Here is a 23,850-nt window from a genome sequence, read left to right as displayed (position 1 = left end):
TGCAGTCCTACCAAGTTTGTTATTACTTCGGGGAAAAAAGTGTGATTTATTTTATAACATCCCTTAGCTAATCATTTGAGATGAGGTAAGTACCGTATCAGAAGTTATAATTTTCCTAGACTTAAAATGTATTTCCAATAGGTACTTCCCTCCTCTCACACTTCTCACCCTTCCTCTCCACATTTGTCTGGTGCTGACAGTTTGGTAGAGGAGTGTAGAGAGAGTCACATGTGTTATGTGATGCTCCTATTGGTGAGGAGGTAATGCAAGAGAGACATATTGGAATCTTGTAATTCCAATAGGGGGGGGGGGAGTGAAAGGCTTGTAGCATGTGTAAAAAAAATTATAACTTGCAAGGTAATTATAGTAAATATTATATTAAAGCTTTGAATAAAAACTTCTAAATGATAAAAAAGTAGATGCTTTTTTTTTAATGAAACTACTATCTTATGCCATGTCAATTGAGAAAATTACAAAACCAGTACTTTAGCAATTCATCACAAAAATACTTGGAGAGTAATTAACTGAAAACAAAAAATGCTAGAGCCTCTAAAAGTCTCAGTGATGTTGACAGTTTATTGAATGGCAAAAAAAAATGTATCAAACAAAAAATTTCTATCTTTGGTAAAGATTCAAAATTTCAGTACCTGTGAATCACTCAATGACTACTAGCATTATTTAATTCTTAGAAAAATGTGGATAAATTGTATTTTGCATCTGCATCAAAGCTATTTAAAATTTTGGAATATACATTTCTTTTCATTTTTTTTTCAGAATCATTAATAACTAATTGAGTCTCTAAGCTAGTATTCTTTTTATTCTAATTTAAGTAAACTACAGATAAAGCATTTCTGCTTACATGTTTTGAATAAATTTTTAGATGACACTAAGTCAAGTAATTGAAGGTGACTAGATGTAAAATCTCCATTGGTATGTCTAATTATCAATTAAACTATTGATATTACCATCTGTAAGAAGTTGATAATTAGCCTCATCTGTAAACCCTAAAAACAAAACTGTGTTTAGTGTCTTTATATGAAATTAGTGTTAAAGTAGTGAATACTGTACATGCATTTGTGAAGTTAATGACAATCTTGAGAATAAATATATCCTAATTGAAAAACTATCTGGTCTTAAATCAAAATTGGTGCTGTTGTGATGGCTGGTAAACATAATGGTGTTAGTGCTAAACTTGGCAAAAATCACAGTTTCTTATTTAAATGCATTAAACAGCCCATAGAGTGTCTTTCTCAAGTGCCAAAATGTTGAATACATGTTCAAATATTAAAGATCAGTTGACTATTACTTAACTGTTGCTAAAATTCTACTGTATCCATGTGTGATAACTGGACATCTATGAAAGAACCAAAATCAATTCATTGGGTTTCTATTCATATTAAAGACACCAGATGGAATTAGAAATGTAAAGTTGGGAAAGAAACCATAACTTTAAATTTACATATTATATATTAACCTGTGAACATAAGAAAACATTTAGATGTGCTACCACTTTGTGCTAATTGAATTTGATGCTCAAGAAAGATCTTGATCTATCCATGGTAGAACCAATTGTAAATACTACCTTAAGTTAAGCTTTATTATTCTTTGGAATAAATCTTGAATCTATGATTGCTATAGAAACTTTTATATTTGTGAGGCTGGTTGTGAATGGAATGATCCTTTTTATTAAGAATTATTTGCTAGAATGCCTTTTCAAATTTATCATTAAGCACGGGTATTAAAAGAGGTTTAATTTCAAATTTGGAACAACATTTTCCATGCAATTAATTTGATACAGTTTCAGTTTCAAGTGCGATTCTACATCTAACTTAGCTAAATGTAAAAATAATTCCCTGCAGCTACACCCAACAATCCTTGACTGATATATAATCACTGTTAATTGTATTTTGTTAAAAAACATAGTTGTTCATTTAAATTGTCTATCATTCAGAATCTCTCATCACAACAGTATGTTTCCTGTACTTGCAACTACGTATAGCTTTCTTTTTTTTTTAAGTGGATCAACCAAAGAATTGTTTATCATTTTGCTGTTAATACAGATTCTGTTTTATAAGGATTGGAATGCCAATTTTATATTCAAATTTGTACTTTTGTTAGTGAGTGATCTGTTTTTGAGAACTTGTATCATTCTTCTTTTATTTTATTTCTCTTCCTATTTTCTCTTTTTGAGTAAGTACCTTTACAAATCTGGCTTTTTGTAGCAAATGATAGTTAAGATGTGGAAGATTGTTGGATTGAACATCTGTGTCTTCATCTAATTCACTCTCATATATGTTTTATTAATAGAGGCTAAGTTTGAGAGACTGCTCATCTCCACCACTGTGAGATATCTATTTTGACAAAATTCTTCTTCCACCAGGGCACACTATACTGTTTCACACTGTAATTTGTGATATGATTTTATATGCATATGCGTGAGCAGCATTGTTTATGTCCTGGTTTTTATATTTAAATTGAATTACTGTTTGAAGATTCCATTATATTAGGCTCAATTATCTGTAAATTTTAGAATTAGCATGAGTATGCAGAATGTTTGTGTAAAATATGTATATATATATATATGCTTTATTTTTTTGTGTAGTTTGTAGGAGAGTTGCAAAATTCAGATGGACATCAAAAAGGTATTGAGATAGAGGATTTAAACAGTTTGAAGTTGGGAGACCTTAAATCACGCATTGAAGAAATGCTGAGAATAAAGACTTCTGTTAGTAATGAACTACGATCTTTGGAAAGTCATAGACAGAAACTTCAGGTAATGTATAATAAAATTAATTAGAGGAAACAAACTTAAGATAAATGTATTAAGTTTATTTATGGCATTCATTAGTTTTAGAACTTTTTAAAATTGATACATATGCATTTGTAAGTTGACTACTTCATATTATGAAGCAATGAAAGTAAACTTTCTAACAAATATTATTTTAAATGAAAAATCCAATAAGTGAAAAGTTGGATAGAGCATTAACCCTGTTAGCCCAAGGACCTGGGTTCATGCCCCAGTCCCAGAGCTTCTTTTCACTTATCAACATTTTCACTTACAGTAATGTTTGTTAGTAAGGACAGATTAATTACTCTTGGTACATGATGTATTTCACTATTGTGATTTTTGTTCAAATCCAAATAAGTTTGGTTCTAGTTTAAAATATTTTTTATTATAATGTAATTGCAAAGTATTTATTTATTTGTATTTTATGTTGAAATAGGAATGCATTAGCATTATTTGTTGAATTTGTATTATTAAAAACTTGTATGAAATAAAAGATTTTGTATCAAATTTTAAACCTTACAATGTTTGTGATATTTTTATGATACTCCATTTGAACATATATTTTTGTATTGGTTGTGTGTTTGTAAATTTATATCTAAGAGAGAATGATGAAAGCCTAAGATTAATTTTGTACTTTTTTCTTTAACCTATCAGTATGAAGTAATTATAAATTTTCTTACCAATATAATATGTTTATGCTGTTTTACAGGCAGAAATAACAACTATTAATCAGAAACTAGAAAAAATGAAAACTGAATATGGACGACTGGAAGTTGAACTACAGAAATTGAGACTATCTGTTGAACAAGCTCAGTATGAGCAGAAAGAAGCATTGGAGAGAAATATACCTCACATTGCTGCACCAAACAAAATCCTCCCATCTCTTCTGGATAATGTAATCTTGGATGTTCCATCTTTGAATAAAGTTAAAACCTGTAGAATGCATTCATGTTTTGATTATTCTAGGTGTTCTGTTGCTTCAGGTTTCCCTGTTTACTTTTATCACCCAGATGATTATCGTCTCTCCTGGAACCAATTACAAAAAATTGTAAAAAAAGCTGTGACTGAGTCTTTAAATACAAATATTCATGTAACCTTTGATCCAATGATAGCTTGTATATTTGTTGTGTTGGTAGGACAGGTTGAGGTAGGAAATTACAATAAATTGTTTCTTGAAAAATACTTACATAGTTTGACACATTGGGGTGGAGATGGTCGAAATCACATTCTTCTGAATTTGGCATCATCTTCCAATACAAGTGATATATTTACTGGTGTAAATACTGGACGTGCAATAATTGTTCAATCACATTTTTTATCAAGTTCATTTCGAGATCGATTTGACATTATTGTTCCTCCACTGATTCTTCATACTTCACAACAAGAAATCTGGAGAGAGGTACCACTTCTTTCTCCTGCCAGAAGGAAATATCTTTTATCATTTCAGGGTGAACAGAAAAATCAATTGATCAATTCTCATTTTAAATATGTGCAGCATTTACAAAGTCATAATAAAAGTTACTATAGTAATGATTTGACTGGAATTTCTCCTTTGCAAGAAGATGTGGATTCTTCTCTAGTAAATTCAAGGAGACTTATGAAAGTTGAATATTCTAGTGACAGTTCTGATAATCAAGTGATTAATGTTCTGAAACAGATGATATCTGATACAACAAATGATAAATTTTGGTTTGAGTTTTCTTGTCCAAAAGGTACTCTTGATGGTGAGATAAGTGAATGGTTACTGTGTGCTGATCAGACTCGTGAAGAAATGCTCAAGGACTCTACTTTCACTTTGATTCTTTCTCCACTCAGCTATAATATTGTTTCTAGTGTTCACTTACAATTTCGACTGTTTGAAGCTTTTAAAAATGGAGCTATTCCAGTGATTTTAGGAAATTATATTAGACTGCCATTTGATGAATTTGTAGACTGGAAGCAGGCTGTACTTGAGCTGCCCAAGGCAAGAGTTACTGAACTTCATTACATATTAAGAACCTTTACAGATTCAGACATACTTCTTATCAAGAACAAAGGTCGGCTTCTTTGGGAGCGATATTTATCAACAACACAACAAGTAATTGATACCACATTGGCATTACTTCGAAGTCGTATTGGCATTCCAGCTGTTGCAGTTAGAGATGAACCATCTCCAAGTGTTTTTAATGAAACATTTAAACCTCTGAAGTTAACAACATTTGTGCTAACAGATTCAGAAGTAGATGAAAGTCTTGGTCCGCTTGAACCTCCTTTTCCTTCACCAACTTTTCGACGAAATTATAGCATTCCTTTAACTCAGCAGGTTTACCTATGGAATAATTTGGTTAATCCATTTTTCTTGTATCCACATACGCCTTTTGATCCTGTTTTGCCATCAGAAGCTAAGTTTACAGGTAATGTTGGTCTACACTTCCTACATACAAAGAAAGATGAAAATTCTAAGGTTAATTTAATATTCAAAAAAAAATTTAAATGTTAGAGTTTATTAATTATATTTTAAGTAATCTATGACATTTATGAAGTACACCTTATCTGTGAACATAAACTACTTTTTTCAAGAATATAACAAATACTTTTTTTAGCATGTTAGAATTTGCATGAAAATGCCCAAAGAAATAATACATTTGTTTTTAATACTTTCTGTTATATTTGTTCTTACAATGCTTATTTGATTTGTGAAATAACTTGATTTTCTTTACATGTATGTATTGTTGTCCAACTTAGTGCTAATTTTAGCCACCAATACTATATAAGCATCTTAAATAAGTGAACTAAATCAACTCACTTAAAAAAATTATTTTCAATTAAGAATCTTGAAACCAGTTATAAAAAATATGCCTTAGTTGCATTTGCTGATATTCAAAATGTGAGTATTCTTAATATATATATACATAATATTCAATATTACATTGACCTTTTCTTATCTAGCAATCATGACATAGTACATTTACCAATTTTTAGCAACTTAAAAATACTACTGTCTTCATGAGTACTAGTTCATTGTATAAAAAGATTTGCATGAAAATTTAATCCTTTGTGGTAATTCAGGGATGCACCTAGTTCACAGTTGCTCAATTTCCACAAAGTGGGATTTGTGAACCTAATATACAGAAAAACTAATGTAATTATTTCTTGCAGGAAAATTTAATGAGACAAAATGTAATGTGAAGTTGAAATTAAATTACTTTTTTTAAAGTGCAAACAGAAAAATCACTGATCACCTATAGTTGTCGGACTTGTGCATTGGAAAATAAGGGGGGAAACTAAAAAGAAATGAATAGTGTCCTAGAATTAAAGTAGATTAAAGCAAAATTAACTTGAAGTTGAGCTGAAGTTAGTATAAAATGTTCACAATCAGTAAATAGAAATATAGTTAAAGACTAACTGAACTCCTCAACCTGAAAGTGCCAAAACTGCATGCACAATACACAATCTTTCTGAAGTTCACTAATTACAAATGGGGGCACCAAAGTGCAAAAGCATTTCTGCTCCATGTGATTTCCACAAGGTAATCCTCAAACACAAATTCAAGGAGTATGCAATACTTTTTCCTTGACTGGTCACGCTAAAAAAAGTAACTATTCAGGTTGAATTTAGCACACGATCTCATTTAGATTTTTAGAGTGTTTCAAAATTAGAACATAGAAACATTTAAGGTTTTGTAGATAAGAAATATGTACTATGGGAGAGTATGATGTATAGATTTTGCATATTATATATTTGTAGCTGATTCCAGATACTTTTGAAATACTAACCAAACACACTGTTACATCAAATGACTAAATAGTAGGAATGTGCAGTGAATTTGCTTGTTTTATTAACTGGAAAAACTCTGAAGAGTACAATAAAAGTGAACAGACACATCATAAATGTTATAAAAATATATCTTGCACGAAATAGTAACAAGAACCATTAAAATTTCAAATCTCACATGTGCTAATATTTGGTATTAATTAATGTGATTAAATGTGTTAAAAAAATTTAAATGTAATAGAGGTAACAAAATACCATACTTCGTCAGTTTGTCACATGAGCATGATGTATCTGTAAGCTTTTCATGGGCTCTGTTAATATATTGTGTATGTTGTATGTTATGATTAGTTCATCCACAATTTTTGTGTGAAACAGGTAAAATCAATCTAAATGATAAAACTAAAAGATATAGTTTGAATTTATCACTAGAAAGTTTAGTACAAAACAAAAATAAAAAAATACATTGTAAGTACTAAGGTAATCTTTGTTTCATTAATCCAACTAAGAAAGTATGCTGCTTTGTTTGTTTGTTTGTTTTGCTGTTGCAAAATATTTTCATTCGACTCTAAAGTTTTAATGTAGTTTGAACATGCTAGGTGCAGAATTCTGTTGGTTGTAAGCAGTTACGACTTATTTTAAGATGTTGTCCATTTTAGGTTCTGGATATGGATTCAGACCAATTCGCCAAGGGGAGGGTGGAGCAGGAAAGGAGTTCAGTGAAGCTCTTGGTGGGAATGTTCCACGAGAACAATTTACAGGTAAAGAAATTGAAAATAATGCCTAATTTTTTTTTTATTGATTTCATTTATATGATCGAAATAACTGAATTTATTTACAGATATTCCAGAAACTTTTCCATTCAAAGAAATAGTGTTGAATGCAGGTATTAAAGTCTGAAATTTCTGTTTAAATAAAATTGTCAAATGCTTTCATTTGTAGGGAGAAATCTAACAATTTGACTTTTTGATATTTTATTAAACTGTTTTATCTTATTACCCATTTGATATATATTTTAAACTTAATTTCTAACTGTAAGCCTCCCAGTAGCTCAGTAAGTCTTGATAGTTTATGTCATTAAAAAATCAGGTTTCAATACCCATGGTGAGCAGATCACAGAGAGCCCATTGTGTATCTTTGCACTTAACAACAATCAAAACAAATCTAACTGGAAATTAATGTAGACATAGAATTAAAGTTGAGAAAAATTACATTTTAAGACATCTTGCTTGACAGTTCTGTGCTGTATATAAGTTTGTTTGTTTTTTTTACTCAAAATCTTTTGAGTCAAATTTGTAATTTATTCTTTGTTTTCTGGAATATCTTTTTTCTCAGTTGTGATGCTCACCTATGAAAGAGAAACAGTAATGATAGACTCTTTACAAAGATTAAAAGGTTTGCCATACCTTAACAAAGTTATAGTGGTATGGAACAGCCCAAAACCTCCCATACCTGAGCTGAGGTGGCCAGAAATTGGAGTACCGATTCATGTAAGTGTAGAATTATGAAAAGTATTTGAAATCCCTTGCATAAATTTTGATGTTATTTTAATGGAGATCTAAATTACTTCTATATGAAAAAACTCTGTTCAAATTGTAGAAAAAAATCAATGTTGTTTATTGTAACAAATTAGAAATGTGTTTCTCTGGTTATAAACTATATCATTTCCTTATACTAATCATGTAAGAAATTTACAAAATATGGCCACAAATTGTTTCTTCTCTCAGAATTATAAATGTATAAAGTCTCTACCATTTGTAATATATAATACTATAGGGTACTAATACAGGTTATATTTGCTACTGACAAATTTAGCTGCATAGTTGAAGCAGCTTCCTAGTACTGAATTTGTCATTTATTTTGGCTAAATATGATATATCACTGTGACTTCTCTCATTTCCTAGATATTTTCCTGCTTAATCAAGGAAACATTATACAGTTAATTTGTAAATCTCATCAAACTATGTCAGTTTATTCCACAATTATAAGTAGTATACAAGTGTGTATCTCAACAAAAGTAGAATTGTAACTCCTGTTATTTTAGCAGATTTCGTTATCTAAACATGGAAGTTTTTCATTAGGTGTCTAAACATTTCATGTAATCAAAATTGTTTAAAATTTTTAATTGGAATTTTCGCAGTATACAAAGGAATGTTTGGAAGTTATAGTCAATTTCATATCACAAAAAGGTAAAATCTCTGTTAAAATTATATATAGAATAACAACTAGATATGGAAGCAAGAAACCTCAGAGTACCCTTAAAACTTTATTAGGCTGAGAAATGCTCTGTTTCAAATAAATGGGGAAATTCTTCAATTACATGTAATGCTACTTAATATCCTTCTTTCCTATAGTAAGCTATTTGAATATGATGTTAATTTAAAAATATTTTCCAGTTCACTGCATGTACAAAATGTGTGTTATCAGTCAATCGACTGCCATTGTTGTTGTTATCCTTCTGTTTTATATTTTCAGACAGATACACTTTACTTAGCAGAAATATATCACTTCAAATACTGTAAATTAAAAACAACTAATTGCTTGATAATTATACAGTGAATTAAAAAAAATCAATATGTATGTTTAAAATGATTTTATTAATTTGTGTTAACTGCTACATGGATATATTAAAAATAGCATGTGACATAAATGAATATTATTTACTCCAGTTAGGGCTCAAAGTTAATGCTAGCAAACTAATAAAACAGCAAACTAACCAGTACAGGAGGTTATCATAACTGATTAGCAAGACAGTTTCACTTGCTAGTGATCACCATTTTATCTGTGGCATACTCTCACTAAGTATCAGGAAATAAGAATAGTGGAACATCAGCTTTGACTGGTTTGATTGGTTGACAAAGCAATTAATATGAGGGCCAGCTAATTAGACTTGCACCATCTGGTCTTTGCCATGCACCTTTGCTAGCAGCAGGGGTTAGAAATACTGTGCCCAAGTGGTTGCTCATTGGAGGTAGTTATAGAATAGAAATCCTATAAACTGCAGCTGTTATTGTTTTCTACACAAGATTCTGCCTAACTTGAGCATCTTAACATTTTGATATTTGGAAATATTTAAAGAGGAAACATGACACAGTAGATTTATGCACATAGGTAAGAGGCATACATATTTATTAAATTTTAATACATGAAATAATCAATTATTACACAGTTACAGTTAATTTTAGAGAATAATTTGTCCCAGATTTGCTAGTGAGAAAAAATAACTAGCAATCATTTGCTACTTGCAAATGCTACAAAGTCATGCTACTAGCGATAATATGGTGGACCACTTTACACACTTCTTGTTAGAAAATGTCCTGCAGGTGCCCAGAATGTTACTAATAAACATGGATGATCCAAACTTCAATTGGAAATTCTGAAAATTGTGAAACACAAAATTCTAACTAACCATGAAACGCATTAATAAGATTGTATCTTTCAGACTACATGTTATTTACAATTCTGTCAAAACGGGCTTAGGCTACTGAATGGAAAATAGCCTCTTTTCTGTCGAGTTTGTACTATCTGTTCAAAGACTCATCATCAAGGAGAGGGGATTTCAAGATTGTAACTAGTACTTCTTTGATGTCTCTGAAGTTTGTTAACCAGAGATGGTTGGAAAATGTGCCTCTCTCTAAAAGAGTTATACCGATGTGGGACAGAATAGTTGAGCATGTCCAGGTAGTAGAAGCTAATAAAATCACTGAACCAACTAACAAGTTATATGAAGAGATCATAGAATGCATTATGGATGCATTCTTTTGTGGCAAAGCTGCACATCTTTAACCCTGTCACTATGGGCAGGTCACAGGGGTGCATGTCATAATGGTTTAGTTATTTTCAAAATTTAATTAAGCAACTTCATTATCATTGTGAGTCAATAAAGTTTGCATCAAAACATAGTTTATACTTCAATGTTGAACATTATATATGTTTAAAAATCTTAAATCGAAAGAAAATATAAAAAAAAGCTAACTATGTTTTTTCATGTGTCATATGATATGTCTTCTTGTCTTATTGCTCAGTTTTATCATACCTAACATACAATGTCTAAAGTGATTAACACATTAGAATCTCAAACTTTAGGCACTTAAAAGCTAAAATATAAAATAAGAACCTTTTTAATTTGCTGAGATGTCAATATATTTTTCACATCTACAAGTATAGCCCCACCCACTACTATATTATTTTGAAACCTCTTGTCTACTCATGCCTACTTCTCTTAAGTACATGCTTATAACCAATAGTAAGAGCACATCCTAAACTACATTAATCTGAAAGTCATTTGTAATTGGTATGAAGAGAAAGCTTGTAATTTCAGGAGAAAAATCGAAGTTTGTTCCTCTGAACAGAAATATTTTTTTAACCCACATTTAGCTTAGTTAGAAAACCATGTAAATTACAGTGGTTTTAAGTGTACTAGTATAATAGTTTGATAATTGTTTGATTTCCTAAAATGCATCTTTGATATCTACCAAAATTAATTTGTCTTTCCCCTGCACGTGAGAGAATAAACAAGGCTTACGGTAATGCTTAACAACTACTTGCACAAGTACAAATCAATTTTGTAACATCATAAATACCAGAAATCATTGGAACTTCAGAGACAATACTAAAAAAATGAGAGAACACAGTCCTCACTTTATTTTGCATTTTTCAGCCTTAAAGTTTTATGGTGGTTATGAGGTCGGTCAGATTGACAGACTCCATAATAGAGTTAGGGTAGAGAAAATAACAGATATAATATCAGGTTTTTATGAAAATAAAAGTGTGATATTTATTTAAGAGGTTGTAAAAATTACAAAAAATGAAAGTAAGAAAAGTATTTTTAATCTTAACACTCAAACCACTTTGCACTTGTAACATTCAACATTCTGACTCCATGTATTCACGGACAAATGTTTATTCAAAGCTTGAAAAAATTTATGAAGATACACAAAACATGTTAAAAGTTATAGTATGTAAACTCTGATGGTCATGTGATCAGTGTAATCCACCAAGGCAGTAGCGAGAGAGTTAATTGGTTAATTCCTCTCAACCTACCAGACTGACATACCAATGGTCTGTTTTTTAATTGATGATCTATGCATGGTCTTTGATGAGAATGTTTATAAAGAGTGATGAACTGGAACAGTCAAATGATGAAAGACAAGTAAGAATACATGTAATAGATAAGAAGATCCTTGTGGAATACAAAAGAGTTTGTATTGGATTCTCCAGTGAGAAAGTAATGAAAGACAGAAAACCAAGTGAGAGACAACTACGTGAGTTCTGAATGGAAGCCAGACATTCTCTGATAGAACTGCTGGAAAAGATGTTATCCAAGTTTCCAGTTTCATACTCCTTAGTATGGCATATGTCATGCTTGAATCTTCTAAAGATAGCTTCTGAAAAAATGAGAGCTGCACAAAGAAATTCAAATACATCGTTTTCTTTGGTTCATCCACGAAGATTGTGTCTTCCAATTCCAGGCACTGTCATTTGGTCCTTCTTTGGATCTGTGTGTTTTGTCAAGTGGTATGCTCTTTTGCCCATCATTTTCACTTGTTGGGCTTTGGACTCTCCTTTTCATGGTTGACTGGTTTCTGTTTGCCTCTTCCCATGCCCTGTCAGTCAATCACACATATTTATTTCTTTGGGAAGCTAATTGTGTGGGGTTTTCTGATCCAGTTGGAGAAGTCCATTCTTAACCCTACTCAATATTTTAATTCCATTGGAGGTTTTTCTTCAATTCTCTTTTTCATTGGGCCCAGCCTTCTCCACTTTGGTTCATGGATATGGATCAGGAAGTCTCAATGGCCCCACCTTCTCCCTTTATCACTACACAAGGGTTTCTCTCTCTTTTGGGGATATGAGCTTTCTTGGACCAAGCTCACATGCATTCCATTCAGTGGATGCTTCTTGACCAATGGAATTTTTCCAACAATCCCTTGGACCATCCCATTACCCTTCTTCCTGAGATCAGGGACAACCTTGTTTGGTGACTTGACAGGGAACTGACCACAATGGGGAGTTCTCATTCCTCCACCTTGTCCAGAGTCTCATTTGTTTACTGATGCTTCCTTGGTGGGTTGGGGGTCTATCCTCGATTCCCAAGAGATTTCTGGTCAATTTTCCATCGAGGTGGCTACTCTCTAATTCCAACATCTTGGAACTTTTGGCAGTTTGTCAGGCTCTGTATCAATTCCTACTGACTATTCCACTGTCACTGGCTATATCACCAAGCAAGGGGGAACCAAATTCAGATCTCTGTGTTTTCAGACTCTGGATCTTCTTTATTGGGCCCTATAGGGCAATTTGGCGTGTCACATTTCTGGTGTTATGAATCTAGTGACTGATAGCTTATCTTGACCCAACTATGTTCTCCCCACATAGTGGTCCCTTCTTCTTCAAGTATTTTGGTTGGTGTGTTTTCAACAGGAAACACTGCATGTAGATGTGTTTGCCACTTACTGGAAATGCCAAAATACATTCCTTTTGTCTCTTGTTCCACACTCATCAGCTTTGGGAGTAGATGCGTTCAGTCAAGATTGGAGGAGTCTTCAACTATGTGCCTACCCTCTGATCAGATTCCTCTCCTGAGTGTTTTCCCTTATCCTGACCACTCCTTGTCTTGTCCTGCTCATTGCTCCATATTGGCCTGCTCAAACTTGGTTCCCTCTGCTCTGACCCTTATAGAAGCAACATACCCTGCCATTTCCTCTGTCCCAGTCTCTCCTCCTACAACTGGACATAGTTCATTCCGATGTCACCAAACTTCATCTTCACACATGGCTTTTGTTCTGTCCCTTGCCTCAGCTCAAGGACTCACCCCCTCATGTAGTATCTTTCCTTTCCTGTTCCATTCAATTTTCCTCCTTGTCTGTGTATCAGAGGCATTGGTCAACCTTCAGACCTTGGTTCTTTCACCATGGTTTCTGCCCCTCCCATTCTTTGGTACCTCATCTTTCCCAGTTCTTTGGTACCTCATCTTTCCCAGTTCTTTGAATGTTGTTGGATAAGGGTTTGTCCATGTCAACTGTTTCTAGTTATGAGGCTGCTCTGCCAAGCACCTTCTGATTCTCCCACTTCCAGAAAGGTTTCTCCTCCCATGTAACTTTTCTCCTTTTCTGTTACTTTCATCTTGTCTGTCCTCCATGTCCCTTTGTTTTGCTGTATTGGATCTCAGTTTTGTCCTTCATATCATGTCCAGTTGTCCATTTGAATCCATTGCCACATGTTCCTTGTACCATCTTCCTCCTCCTCCTTTCTTGTGGTTGTTGTCATTCCAATATTTATGCTATTGATGTTTCCCTTTTATGTTATCATCATCAGGCCTTCCTTCCATAGACATCTGCTGCCTGGGCAGGTGGCTTGGTCTTCTCTCCTATTTCCTTACCTTCAATTTCCATCCTGAACTCCTGTTCAGTTCCAGATAAACTTCTTTGTCTAGTTCATTCTCTGAGATGTTATGTGGCTTGTACTGCTTCCTTTCATGTTATCCTTCTCATCTATTTGTTCCAAGGATTCCCTCTGTGTTCCCTATTGCACTCACTGGTTGGGTTTGTCAACTCATATGACTGACATATTCTGACTTGTTCATGGAAGGTCACAGTGTGCACAATGTTTCTTTTTACACAGTTTGTCATCTAACTAACTCTTTAGCTGCTCCCCTTCACCACCCTTTGGAGTCGATCATTCAGGCTAGAATGTAGGCAACTCCCAAGAAATGTGTCACACATTATCTGCACAACCTGGCTGTTTCTTCCTCAGACAGGTGCTGTCTTCCTCCTGTGGTGATTCTACACACATCTGTTCACCTTTAACAGGGGTAAGTTGACATATTATATTTTTATTTAATACATATGGTAGTAGGTATTGCCTGGTCAGGTATTCTTCATATTTTATTTGCACAAGATATGAATAATTCTATAATGCTCACTATTGAGGTGGGGTGTTTCTGTAAGACCACTGGCAGCTTGTCCAGTGGTATGTGTATCTGTGTATTTTTTTGTGCTAAAAGTTACTAGTTTCATTTATGAAAGACCCCGTCACTCTTGGACCTCATGAGTAAAGCAGTTGGGTATATTTCTGCCCATCTCTGCTGAACCTGTCTATGGATTTACAATGCTACAATCAGGGGTTTGATTTCACTCGATGGATGCAGCAGATAGTCCATCGTGGCTATTCTATAAGAAACACACATCCAACTGACCTGTGATTCTTACAGTTGGGGGTCAAGATAGGAAATTGCATACATCCATTTAATTGTCTCTAGTGTGTCTTACCTCTGGACATCCCAATGCATATTCCCCACCCCCTTCTTTTCTAGTGGAACACAGGAGTCCTTACCACTTCCGGTTCCCAGTTGCTGGAGTGGTGGACTGTGGAGGCTTCCTCCTGAGTAGGTTTTTGTAAAACAAGATAAAACTTTCTAGGCTATATGTACCCACTCGGTAAGAGGGATATAGTGTTTATAATCATTATAGTACTGAACAATGAATTATACAGTAATATTCAGTATCCAAGATGCTTCCCCCAGATGTTTTTACCTCGGTAGACCACTCTTGTTGATCATATATTTCTTATGCAAGGTGCTTCCACTGGATGTATTTGCCTGGGCAGACCTCACTTGTTGATCTCAAATTCTTATGCAAGGTGCTTCCAGTGAATGTTTTTGCTCAGTTGGACTGCACTTGGTATAATCCAACATATCTCAAGGCACTTCCCCTGGATGTTTTTTGCCTGGGCAAACTGCACTTAGCTTATTCAAGTACATTTCACAGTCCTTATGCCCTAGCCACATATTGTTATTTCATTATTCTCTCTAGCTCATTTACTGGCGCCATACTATGGCACTCTATCACTATGTTTGGTACTACATCTAGTTTCTTACAATGGATCGTTATGACATGGATTTGGACAGAGGGCTAGTTATGATGACCTTCATGATCAAACAGTAATTTATATCATTCACAATCCTCCATATCCAAGACACTTCCCTGGATGTTTTTGTCTGGGTGGACTGCACTTGTTGGTTGCTATATCTTATACAAGATATTTCCACTGGATGATTTGCCCTGATGGACAGCACATGGCATAATCCGATGTAACCCAAGGCATTTCCCTTGGCACATACATATGAGTGAAAGTGGTTGCATACACATGAGCCTTTCCATATTTGTTAACTCCATACTGATTCATGTCATAGTTATCCATCACTTCCTATACTGATTCAGGACTGTATGTCTCTTTATTGACTTCAGTTGTACCTGTCAATTCAGTTCTGCCCCAGTTGTGTTACTGTATTGATTGCTTGGCGAAGAGCATACCTGTTCCAGAAGTAGGACTGTACCCCCACTGGTGTGCTTTCTTTTCATATTCTAGCACACCTGTTCTTTCAGAGCAGTCACTTTCCACTTTGGGTGAGAAGAGGTAGTACCATTTCAAAAGTGAAAATTTTTTTACTCAGAAAAAAATTTATTTCATATTTTTATCTTTTAATTTTAACATATTTTACTGATTTTTCTACAGTTAATGTTAGGGTAGAGAAAATAACAGACAAAATATAAAATTTTACTGATAAAAAGATTTGATATTCATTTAAGAGGTTCTAGAGAATAAACAAATAAAACTTGAAAAGTGTAAGATGAAAAAAATTCTATTAACACAAATATCACATTGCATTCAGATTGACTTAGAAAAGGCTTCATAAATTCACAGATAAACCTTTAGTAAAAAATACTAAATTGACAAATCTGATTTTCTGTACACAGAAGACATGTAATGTTTAGTAAAAGCTCACCAATTTCGTGAAGATACATATAGCACACCATAAGCTATAGCTTGTATAGTTTCTTGGTTACATGTTGGTTACAAGATCAGTAAAAATGATTCGGCCCATATACAAAAATTTAATCGGTGTAACAAGTAATTCCAGAAATAGAAACAACTGTGCAAAGACTTTTTGTGTGAATGGTTACTTTTGTGGACATAAAGCATTACACTGCCAATCTCAGAAATCCTGGTGGATGTTGATGACCATATAATGTGTGAATAATCAATTAATGAGCCTGAGGATTATTCAGTTGGCAAATTCCACTAATTGCCTAGCTCTAGTACAAGTAGTGATTGATAGTGCAAACTCAGTTTAGATGGACTATTTAAGGAACAAGAAGATGTTAATAAGAGGAAAAGTGAGGAATTGTCAGGCTAATCTGTTGGAAATAAGAAGCAAGAAACAGTATATGTGCGTTTGCTCAATCACATTATATTTGTTATCTTAAAAGTTGTAGGAAAAGTAGTAGTTCTTGCATATGATACTTGCCCCTTTTGAAATCACACATGTTCTTGTTGGCATCAATCTTTTTGTATCCTAATTTTGTATTTTTAATAGAAAAGTATATGTGGACCAAATTATAGTTGCAGCAACTAGGTAGGTGGCAGCAGGTTGAAAGAAAAATTAAAATAGTAGAAACTATACAAATTAACAAAAGAGTTGCTTACATAAGTTGAACCACTTTTATAGAATCTTGGTGGATAAAATTCTGGTACATATGTTGAAGTGAATTTTATAAAAGCTAGTAAAGAATATCATACAGGAATTTGAAATTATGTATATTTTTATTGTTTTTCAGGTGATCAAATCCCAAAAAAACAGCTTAAATAATCGTTTTTTACCATATGTTGCAATTGAAACAGAAGCTATTCTGTCAGTTGATGATGACGCCCACTTACGGCATGATGAAATAATATTTGGTTTCAGGTAGTTACTTGTGTCTTGTGAATTAAGTTTTTATGCAGTAATCTGACAGATTTACTTTGTCATTCAAAAGTTAAGGTATCAGACCTAAAGCTTAAAGTTAAAAAAACTCAAAAATATTCAAGTTTGACTGAATCATAAAATATTTATTTGTGTTATATATATATGAAAGGTCTTGATTTACTGTAAAAAATATCCATGAAATTACAATACTCATGCTACTAAAAGGCTTCCAGAGTGGTAAGCTTGTGTAGTACAGTGTATGTAATTTTCATTGTTAGATTTTAGTTGCATTTTGATTGCACTTCAATATTTCTTAGAATTTGCACTTGTAGAAGCAAAACCTAGTTGACTGACAGTTAAACTTAAAATAATAATATTTTTTTATATAGCTATTTATTTTGTAGGAGAATAGTTCTGTTAAAGAAGATACTAACTGTAGAATATGAAAATATAGTTATGGCTGTTGTTGCAAAGTGTTCATTTGAAATATTTAGGAAGGGTGTTTTAGGGTTTTTATATTACAAATTTTCTATGATTGGAACAACCACACCTGCACCCGAGAGATACCATGCATATCATGATTGTAATATATCAAATGTTTAAGCAGCTATATTATTATTTTCATGAGAGAAGTATATTGCTAAACAGTAAAATAATTTGAGATTTTTGGATATTAATTGTAACAATACATAACAAGGCCCTACATTAATTGTTGTTTCTTCTGTAGAGTTTGGCGAGAGGAAAGAGACAGAATAGTAGGTTTTCCCGGCCGTTACCATGCCTGGGATCCTCACCATGGAGGATGGCTGTACAACTCAAACCACTCTTGTGAGCTGTCCATGGTGTTAACAGGAGCTGCTTTCTTTCACAAGGTTTGTGTGTACTGTATCTGATTGCATTTTTTAATAAAATAATAAAAAGAAAGGCAACGATTAGAATACATAAATGTACATGATAGTTTAACACTGAACTTCCCCAAAGTCTTTTCCACTTCAGAACCTGTGTCTCATCAGTTGTAATTAAAAGAAACCTTCTTTTCATGGAATTCTCCTGGCGGCAATTTTGACTATATAGATTACTGCCATTTTTGAAATAAGTTCTTAAAGTTATGTTTCCTAAAACATAGAACAGTAAATAAAGAAGTAAAGCAAACAACTATCTCTTACGACCTTTGTTCTCGGTTGCTGCTTGATGCAGTTTGCTAAGCTTTTTAAACATGGAAAGTATGCAAATTTTCCATGAATGCTCAATAACTTTCCTTAGATTGGCCATAGAAAGAGACATTTAAGTTATAGTATGTACCACTTTATCAACAACAAAAATATTATTCCTTGACATATAAGGAAGTTTATAGGTATTGCATTGTAGCAATTGTAATATGTCCTGATAGAATGAGTTCTAATATACTGTCACAGTAAAAGTAATACAACTTGTATTTACATATTACTATACTGACCACACTTATCTTTTAAAAAACATGAATAATGTCCTGTTGAATGTTAACTTTGTTTCTCTACAAAATTCAAAACTTTTTCATGCATAAAAGGAGCTATTGAAGCTTCTATTAATTATTAATGCTTAGTGAATCTATATATTTTCTAGTTCATTTATTTTTGAAATTAATATAGTAAACTACAATCTCCCAAATGTTATTTTAAAACTGGTGCACAGTAATTGTTACCATGTGTATCAAACAGCTGAAGCATTGTTTGCTGATTTTGTCCTCACTAGCACTTAACATTGGTTCTCACCTAGATACATATTAGTAAGACAGACAGTTAAATTTTATTTAGGTTTTACTTTTATATTTTAATTAATTATATATTATTTATGTTTTAACATTCATATTTGAAAGGTTTAATAATTTTTAAATATAACCCAAACTTTGCCCTGGTTTCCAAAGTTAACTTCATGAGCAAATACAAAAACATTTTGCTAAAGGCTTGTGTATCTCTGTCAAAGCTACTGTAGTATGCCCTGAGGGCACCCATGGTGTGTGTTGAGAAATAGTTATAAGCCATGAAGGACATGAAAGTAAAGACCTGAAATAAAAAATATAACCAAAAGAAGATACTTCAAAATTATTCGACAAAGAGTTAAAAGGTATGTGCATACTTCCATTTCTTAATTTTAAACATTTCTTTGCACTGTATGTTGATGATAAAAGCTACAGTTAATGACATGATAATGAAAATGAAAAATAAGATATAAACATTTACCTTAAGAAAACTGTTAATGTTCATTTAGGAGGTTCTAGAGGTTATGCAAATGAAATTTGAAAACTGTTGCACCTTGCACATGAACTATTCAGAGTATGAGTGCAAATAACTACAATAAATATTTCAGTAGAAATAGTAGAAAAAATCAAAATTAAATATTTTATTTTTCTTAAACTACATACTTTTAGAGAAGTTTATGTCAAAGTTCAAACAACCTCATCTACTACTTTTATTTTTGGAACAAAATAGGATGTGAGTTATGTTATGTCCTTACAATGGAATTTGAACTAAGAATGCATAAACAGCACTGTACCATTAGATTTAGTTTAGACATCCATGTATGGTGAACATGACGTTTAAGTATTTCTTTCAATATGGTCTTACCTCCTATCACACAAAGCTGTCTCAGTCTTCTTTCTGCCCACTAAGTATTGCTAAAAACACTTTGCGTTTTGTGTTCTAAACATTTTTGAACACACTCGCACACTATTGGTGGAGAGTAGTCACATGATGTGTAAGTGCTAAAAATCACCATGAAATGGGATATATAGACTGGTTCACTGAGAACGAAAATTTTTTAGCAATGCTTAGAGGGTAGAAAGAAAATCGAGATAGCTTTGTGTGAGAGGGGTAAGTACCTATCAGAAATACATTTTCAGTGTAAGAAAAATGTTAACTTTTGAAATGAAGGAAATCAAACTTGTATGAAACTTTGAATTATAAAGTATGTGATAATGCTAATTTCAATAGAATACATTGATAGTAAAGTTATTTCATTAAATTTTAAATGTAACTCAATAAAACCTTACGACATGCACAGAAAGTAGTTTAAAGAGTGCGATCGAAATGAAAGGGTTAACTAATTTTAAAGCTCTTAACAGGAAAAAAAAATGTAACTAAAATTCAACTTCGATGACAAGGAACCCACTTTGAGACTAATAATGGCTGGAGATGGCTTGAATGAGTGATGAAGAAAAACTTTAATATAAGTTTAACATAACAGCAAATGTACAACGTTTGGACAAGGTTTTGTCATCATGACTCACTCTTTCAGCAGTGGGGGCATTATGATGTGACAGTGAATCCCAATACTCAGTGGTAAAGAGTAGTCTAAGAGTTCACGGTAGGCTGTATTAACTTGCTGCCTTCCCTTTAGTCTATCGCTTCTAAATTAGGTATGGCTAGTGCTTATAGCCCTTGAGTAGTTTTGCACAAAATTCAACAAACAAACGAATCAAGTGGTCCTTAATAGAATGTTAATACAGAAATATGTGTAACAGATGGCCTTAGATGCTAGTCATTTGGAGTTTCACTTTAAATCCAGTTTCAAATAGATTTATATTAAACCTAGGTTTACAGTCGTGAGTGGAGTACATAAGAATGTTAATACAGAAATATGTGTAACAGATGGCCTTAGAAGCTAGTCATTTGGAGTTTCACTTTAAATCCAGTTTCAAATAGATTTATATTAAATCTAGGTTTACAGTCATGAGTGGAGTACATAAGTCTCTAACTCAAGGAACTTTACAGTTAGAATAAAGAATTGACTCAGAGACTGAGCTTCAAAACATTTGAAAAATAATTAATGAACTAGTATGATTACACTGGAAATTTTAAAGCTCCAGAAACACAGTGATTGTGTTAGCTTATATTCTTAAAAAAAACAAACAAAAAAAACAACAGATTACACATGTTTATGAAATAAACACTTCTGAATAATTCCACAAGTCATTTAAAACACTTTAAAGCTTATGAAATTAAGAGTTGTACAGAACACCATGATTTTTTCAAAAGTATAATGACTACATATTGAATTAAAGTGTTAATTAACTATTTATGCACCCAAATTGTTTTTGGATACATGTCTTTGGTTACAGAGTTTCTAACACTGTGAGATGGGATGTTCTCTAAGACCACTGGTTTTTATTTTTGCAGTCCAATCCAAACTGTATCCATTCCATGGACTATTATGGAAAAATCCAGCACCATAATTGTGTATCTGCCTGCTTCTCTGGCTAGCACTTGCTGACTTTTAAAAATAGTGTTTCACTTTAACCCATTTCACTGTCTTCAATTAAAAAAGACCTTTTTGGACTGAAGGACAACTGGTAGGGATCTGGGCACATTCTCTGGGTCTCTACTACGTGAATTCTTTCCAACCCCCTTGAGTGGGGCAGGGAAAACCCTTGCCACTTACCAGCTCCCAGCATGATGCATTATGGAGAATCCTCACCAGTTGGGATCTAACAGCTGGTGCTAAAACAAAGGGTCCCTCTACACTAGGATGTGGAGCAGGGGTGTTTCTGGAGTGTAGTGTGGACCACCCCAACCTTACCTAGATACATCACAATCTTTGAGTGGATTTTATATGCATATCTCCCTTACTCTGTTTTTTCTTTTCACTTGCTCATTAATCCTACTCTCACAGCTGCTGAGAGGCCTGTAGAGTCTGCTGGTTACGTGGTGGTTTCATAAGTATCCTTATCAGTTGTGTCCACTGCAGTGCCCTCCTCCTGCAACTGGCATGGGCCCTTAGTGTCTGACAGTTGAGGAGCTGTGCACAGATACTTTTCATAGTTGCTCTTCTCCCACATCTGGTGTTGACCTGTAGAGGTTCATGGTTGAATGTGCCCCAACTTCATTACACATATTGGCCATCTGATGGTTTGTGTGCAAGCTCTTAGGCAGTCATTTTTCTGTTCCACCCATCCTAGTGACTCCTATCCTTCACTGAAGCGAAGAGTATATGCTGGATAAGATGATATGCAGTCTCTCATGCCATAGGGTGTTGTACACCATGGATTTCTTTTTGATGCTCTCAAAAGGGGACTCATCTAAGTAACTTTTATGCTGGTCCCTTCACCATCCCAGTGTGAGGTTCTAGCTAATCTTTGTATGGAGGTGATTGATTATATCAGAAATTAACATTTTCCTTAACTGAAAATGCATTTCTGATAGATATTCACCTCCATACACATTCCCACCCTTCCTCCTCACTTTTATTGGTTGCCTCATCAAAGAATGAAGTTTCAGGTGTGAATGCAGAAAGAGTATTTGTGCAAGGAGGTCTGTTGCACTTCTGTTGGTGGAGGTTCTTACTGTATGATATGTAATCATGCAGTAGTTCAAAAGCACATTAATTTTAGGTGGGAGTTTTCACAAGGCTAGTAATCAAGTTTCTCAGGCAAATTAGCTTGACTTAAAGAGGAAAATAGTTAATCTGTGTATGGAGATGAGTATCTATCAGAAATACATTTTCAGTTAAGGGAAATTTAACATTTCTATGCCAGATGTTAATTAAAACAAAACATCTAACTGTGAAACTTATGATTTTCAAAGCAAACTACAATACTTATATTTATTTCAGTCACTTTCAGCTACAAATGTGTAAGTACCTTTAATAAAATGAAGTAGCATGACTTTATTCTCCTTAGTTGTTTGACAGTGAAAGGCTACAGCTCTCCATAGGTTTCAGTTTGAACAAGAAATAACATTTTTCAGTTGCCAACAGCTATTTGTATAATGACTTTGATACTTCACCACATTTTGTGTTACATTAACAGTTTCTAAGAGAATAGAAATAGTTAAGTCAAATTTGTAAACGTGCAGCCTTGGCTATAGTAGACTATTTGTTAACAGCAAATAAAAAATAGTGAAGAACTGTAGCGGTATTTAGGTACTTAGAGAAGGGCAGAAAAAATGCAGTTTAATATAAAGGGAAGAATAATTTCAAAAATAAAATGAAAATGTTGGCAAAAGAATAGCCTAACTGAAAATGTTCAGTCTATCATCTATAGAATATAATTTTGCACTTTTGCTGTTTGCAAACTTGTTTCAGTTGAATGCAGTAATTCCTAAAAAAGAAATCTATTTAATTTCCTTACAATTTCTGTCTGAGATGTGTGGGTTGAAAAATTTTAAATGCCAAAAACTGAAAGTTGATTCAGTTATGCAGCATGCTGATTTTGAATTTAGTTGCCTTATCATCAGCTTCCCAACAACAACAAAAAACAAAACAAATGACAAATGTCATCTTGGCTTTGAATGACTATAACGTGACAATGTAAAGCAGAAAACTTGGCCTAATATTGCTGGTAAAATCTTATATTGTTTATGGAATTGAGTATTTCAGGAAGGACAAGCATAGTTAAAATATAAAGCACAAAAATGCTAAGGACTGTGTGATCACTAAGTGTGCCCCAATGAACTAAAACAGCACTAGCTGTTACTCATGCTACTTAAATGATTTAAGAAAAAAATTAATTAAAAATGAGTTTCAGTGCAAAATACATGATTGCTGTTGATGAGTTGCAGTTAGCAAATTTAATTCCCAGATTGTGTTTTTTTTT

At 33.2% G+C, this 23,850-nt stretch overlaps 1 protein-coding gene across 3 annotated transcripts in view; it reads left to right on the top strand.

The window, feature by feature from the left end:
- Nucleotides 1-23,850, top strand: part of LOC106471727 (exostosin-3-like) — a 46,738-nt gene that overhangs the window by 10,417 nt on the left and 12,471 nt on the right. For all 3 annotated transcript variants that reach the window (XM_013932348.2, XM_022400333.1, XM_022400332.1), the window contains exons 3-8: nucleotides 2,603-2,773; nucleotides 3,498-5,181; nucleotides 7,198-7,299; nucleotides 7,874-8,028; nucleotides 17,155-17,282; nucleotides 18,010-18,154. In XM_013932348.2, the coding sequence (XP_013787802.1) occupies nucleotides 2,603-2,773; nucleotides 3,498-5,181; nucleotides 7,198-7,299; nucleotides 7,874-8,028; nucleotides 17,155-17,282; nucleotides 18,010-18,154 (2,385 nt within the window). The remainder of the gene's footprint in view (nucleotides 1-2,602; nucleotides 2,774-3,497; nucleotides 5,182-7,197; nucleotides 7,300-7,873; nucleotides 8,029-17,154; nucleotides 17,283-18,009; nucleotides 18,155-23,850) is intronic.

This window comes from Limulus polyphemus, unplaced genomic scaffold (genome assembly GCF_000517525.1).
Source record: "Limulus polyphemus unplaced genomic scaffold, Limulus_polyphemus-2.1.2 Scaffold4816, whole genome shotgun sequence".
NCBI classification, from domain to species: domain Eukaryota; kingdom Metazoa; phylum Arthropoda; class Merostomata; order Xiphosura; family Limulidae; genus Limulus; species Limulus polyphemus.
The sequence above is the reverse complement of the archived record's forward strand: the minus strand, read 5'-3'. Positions and strand labels throughout refer to the sequence as shown.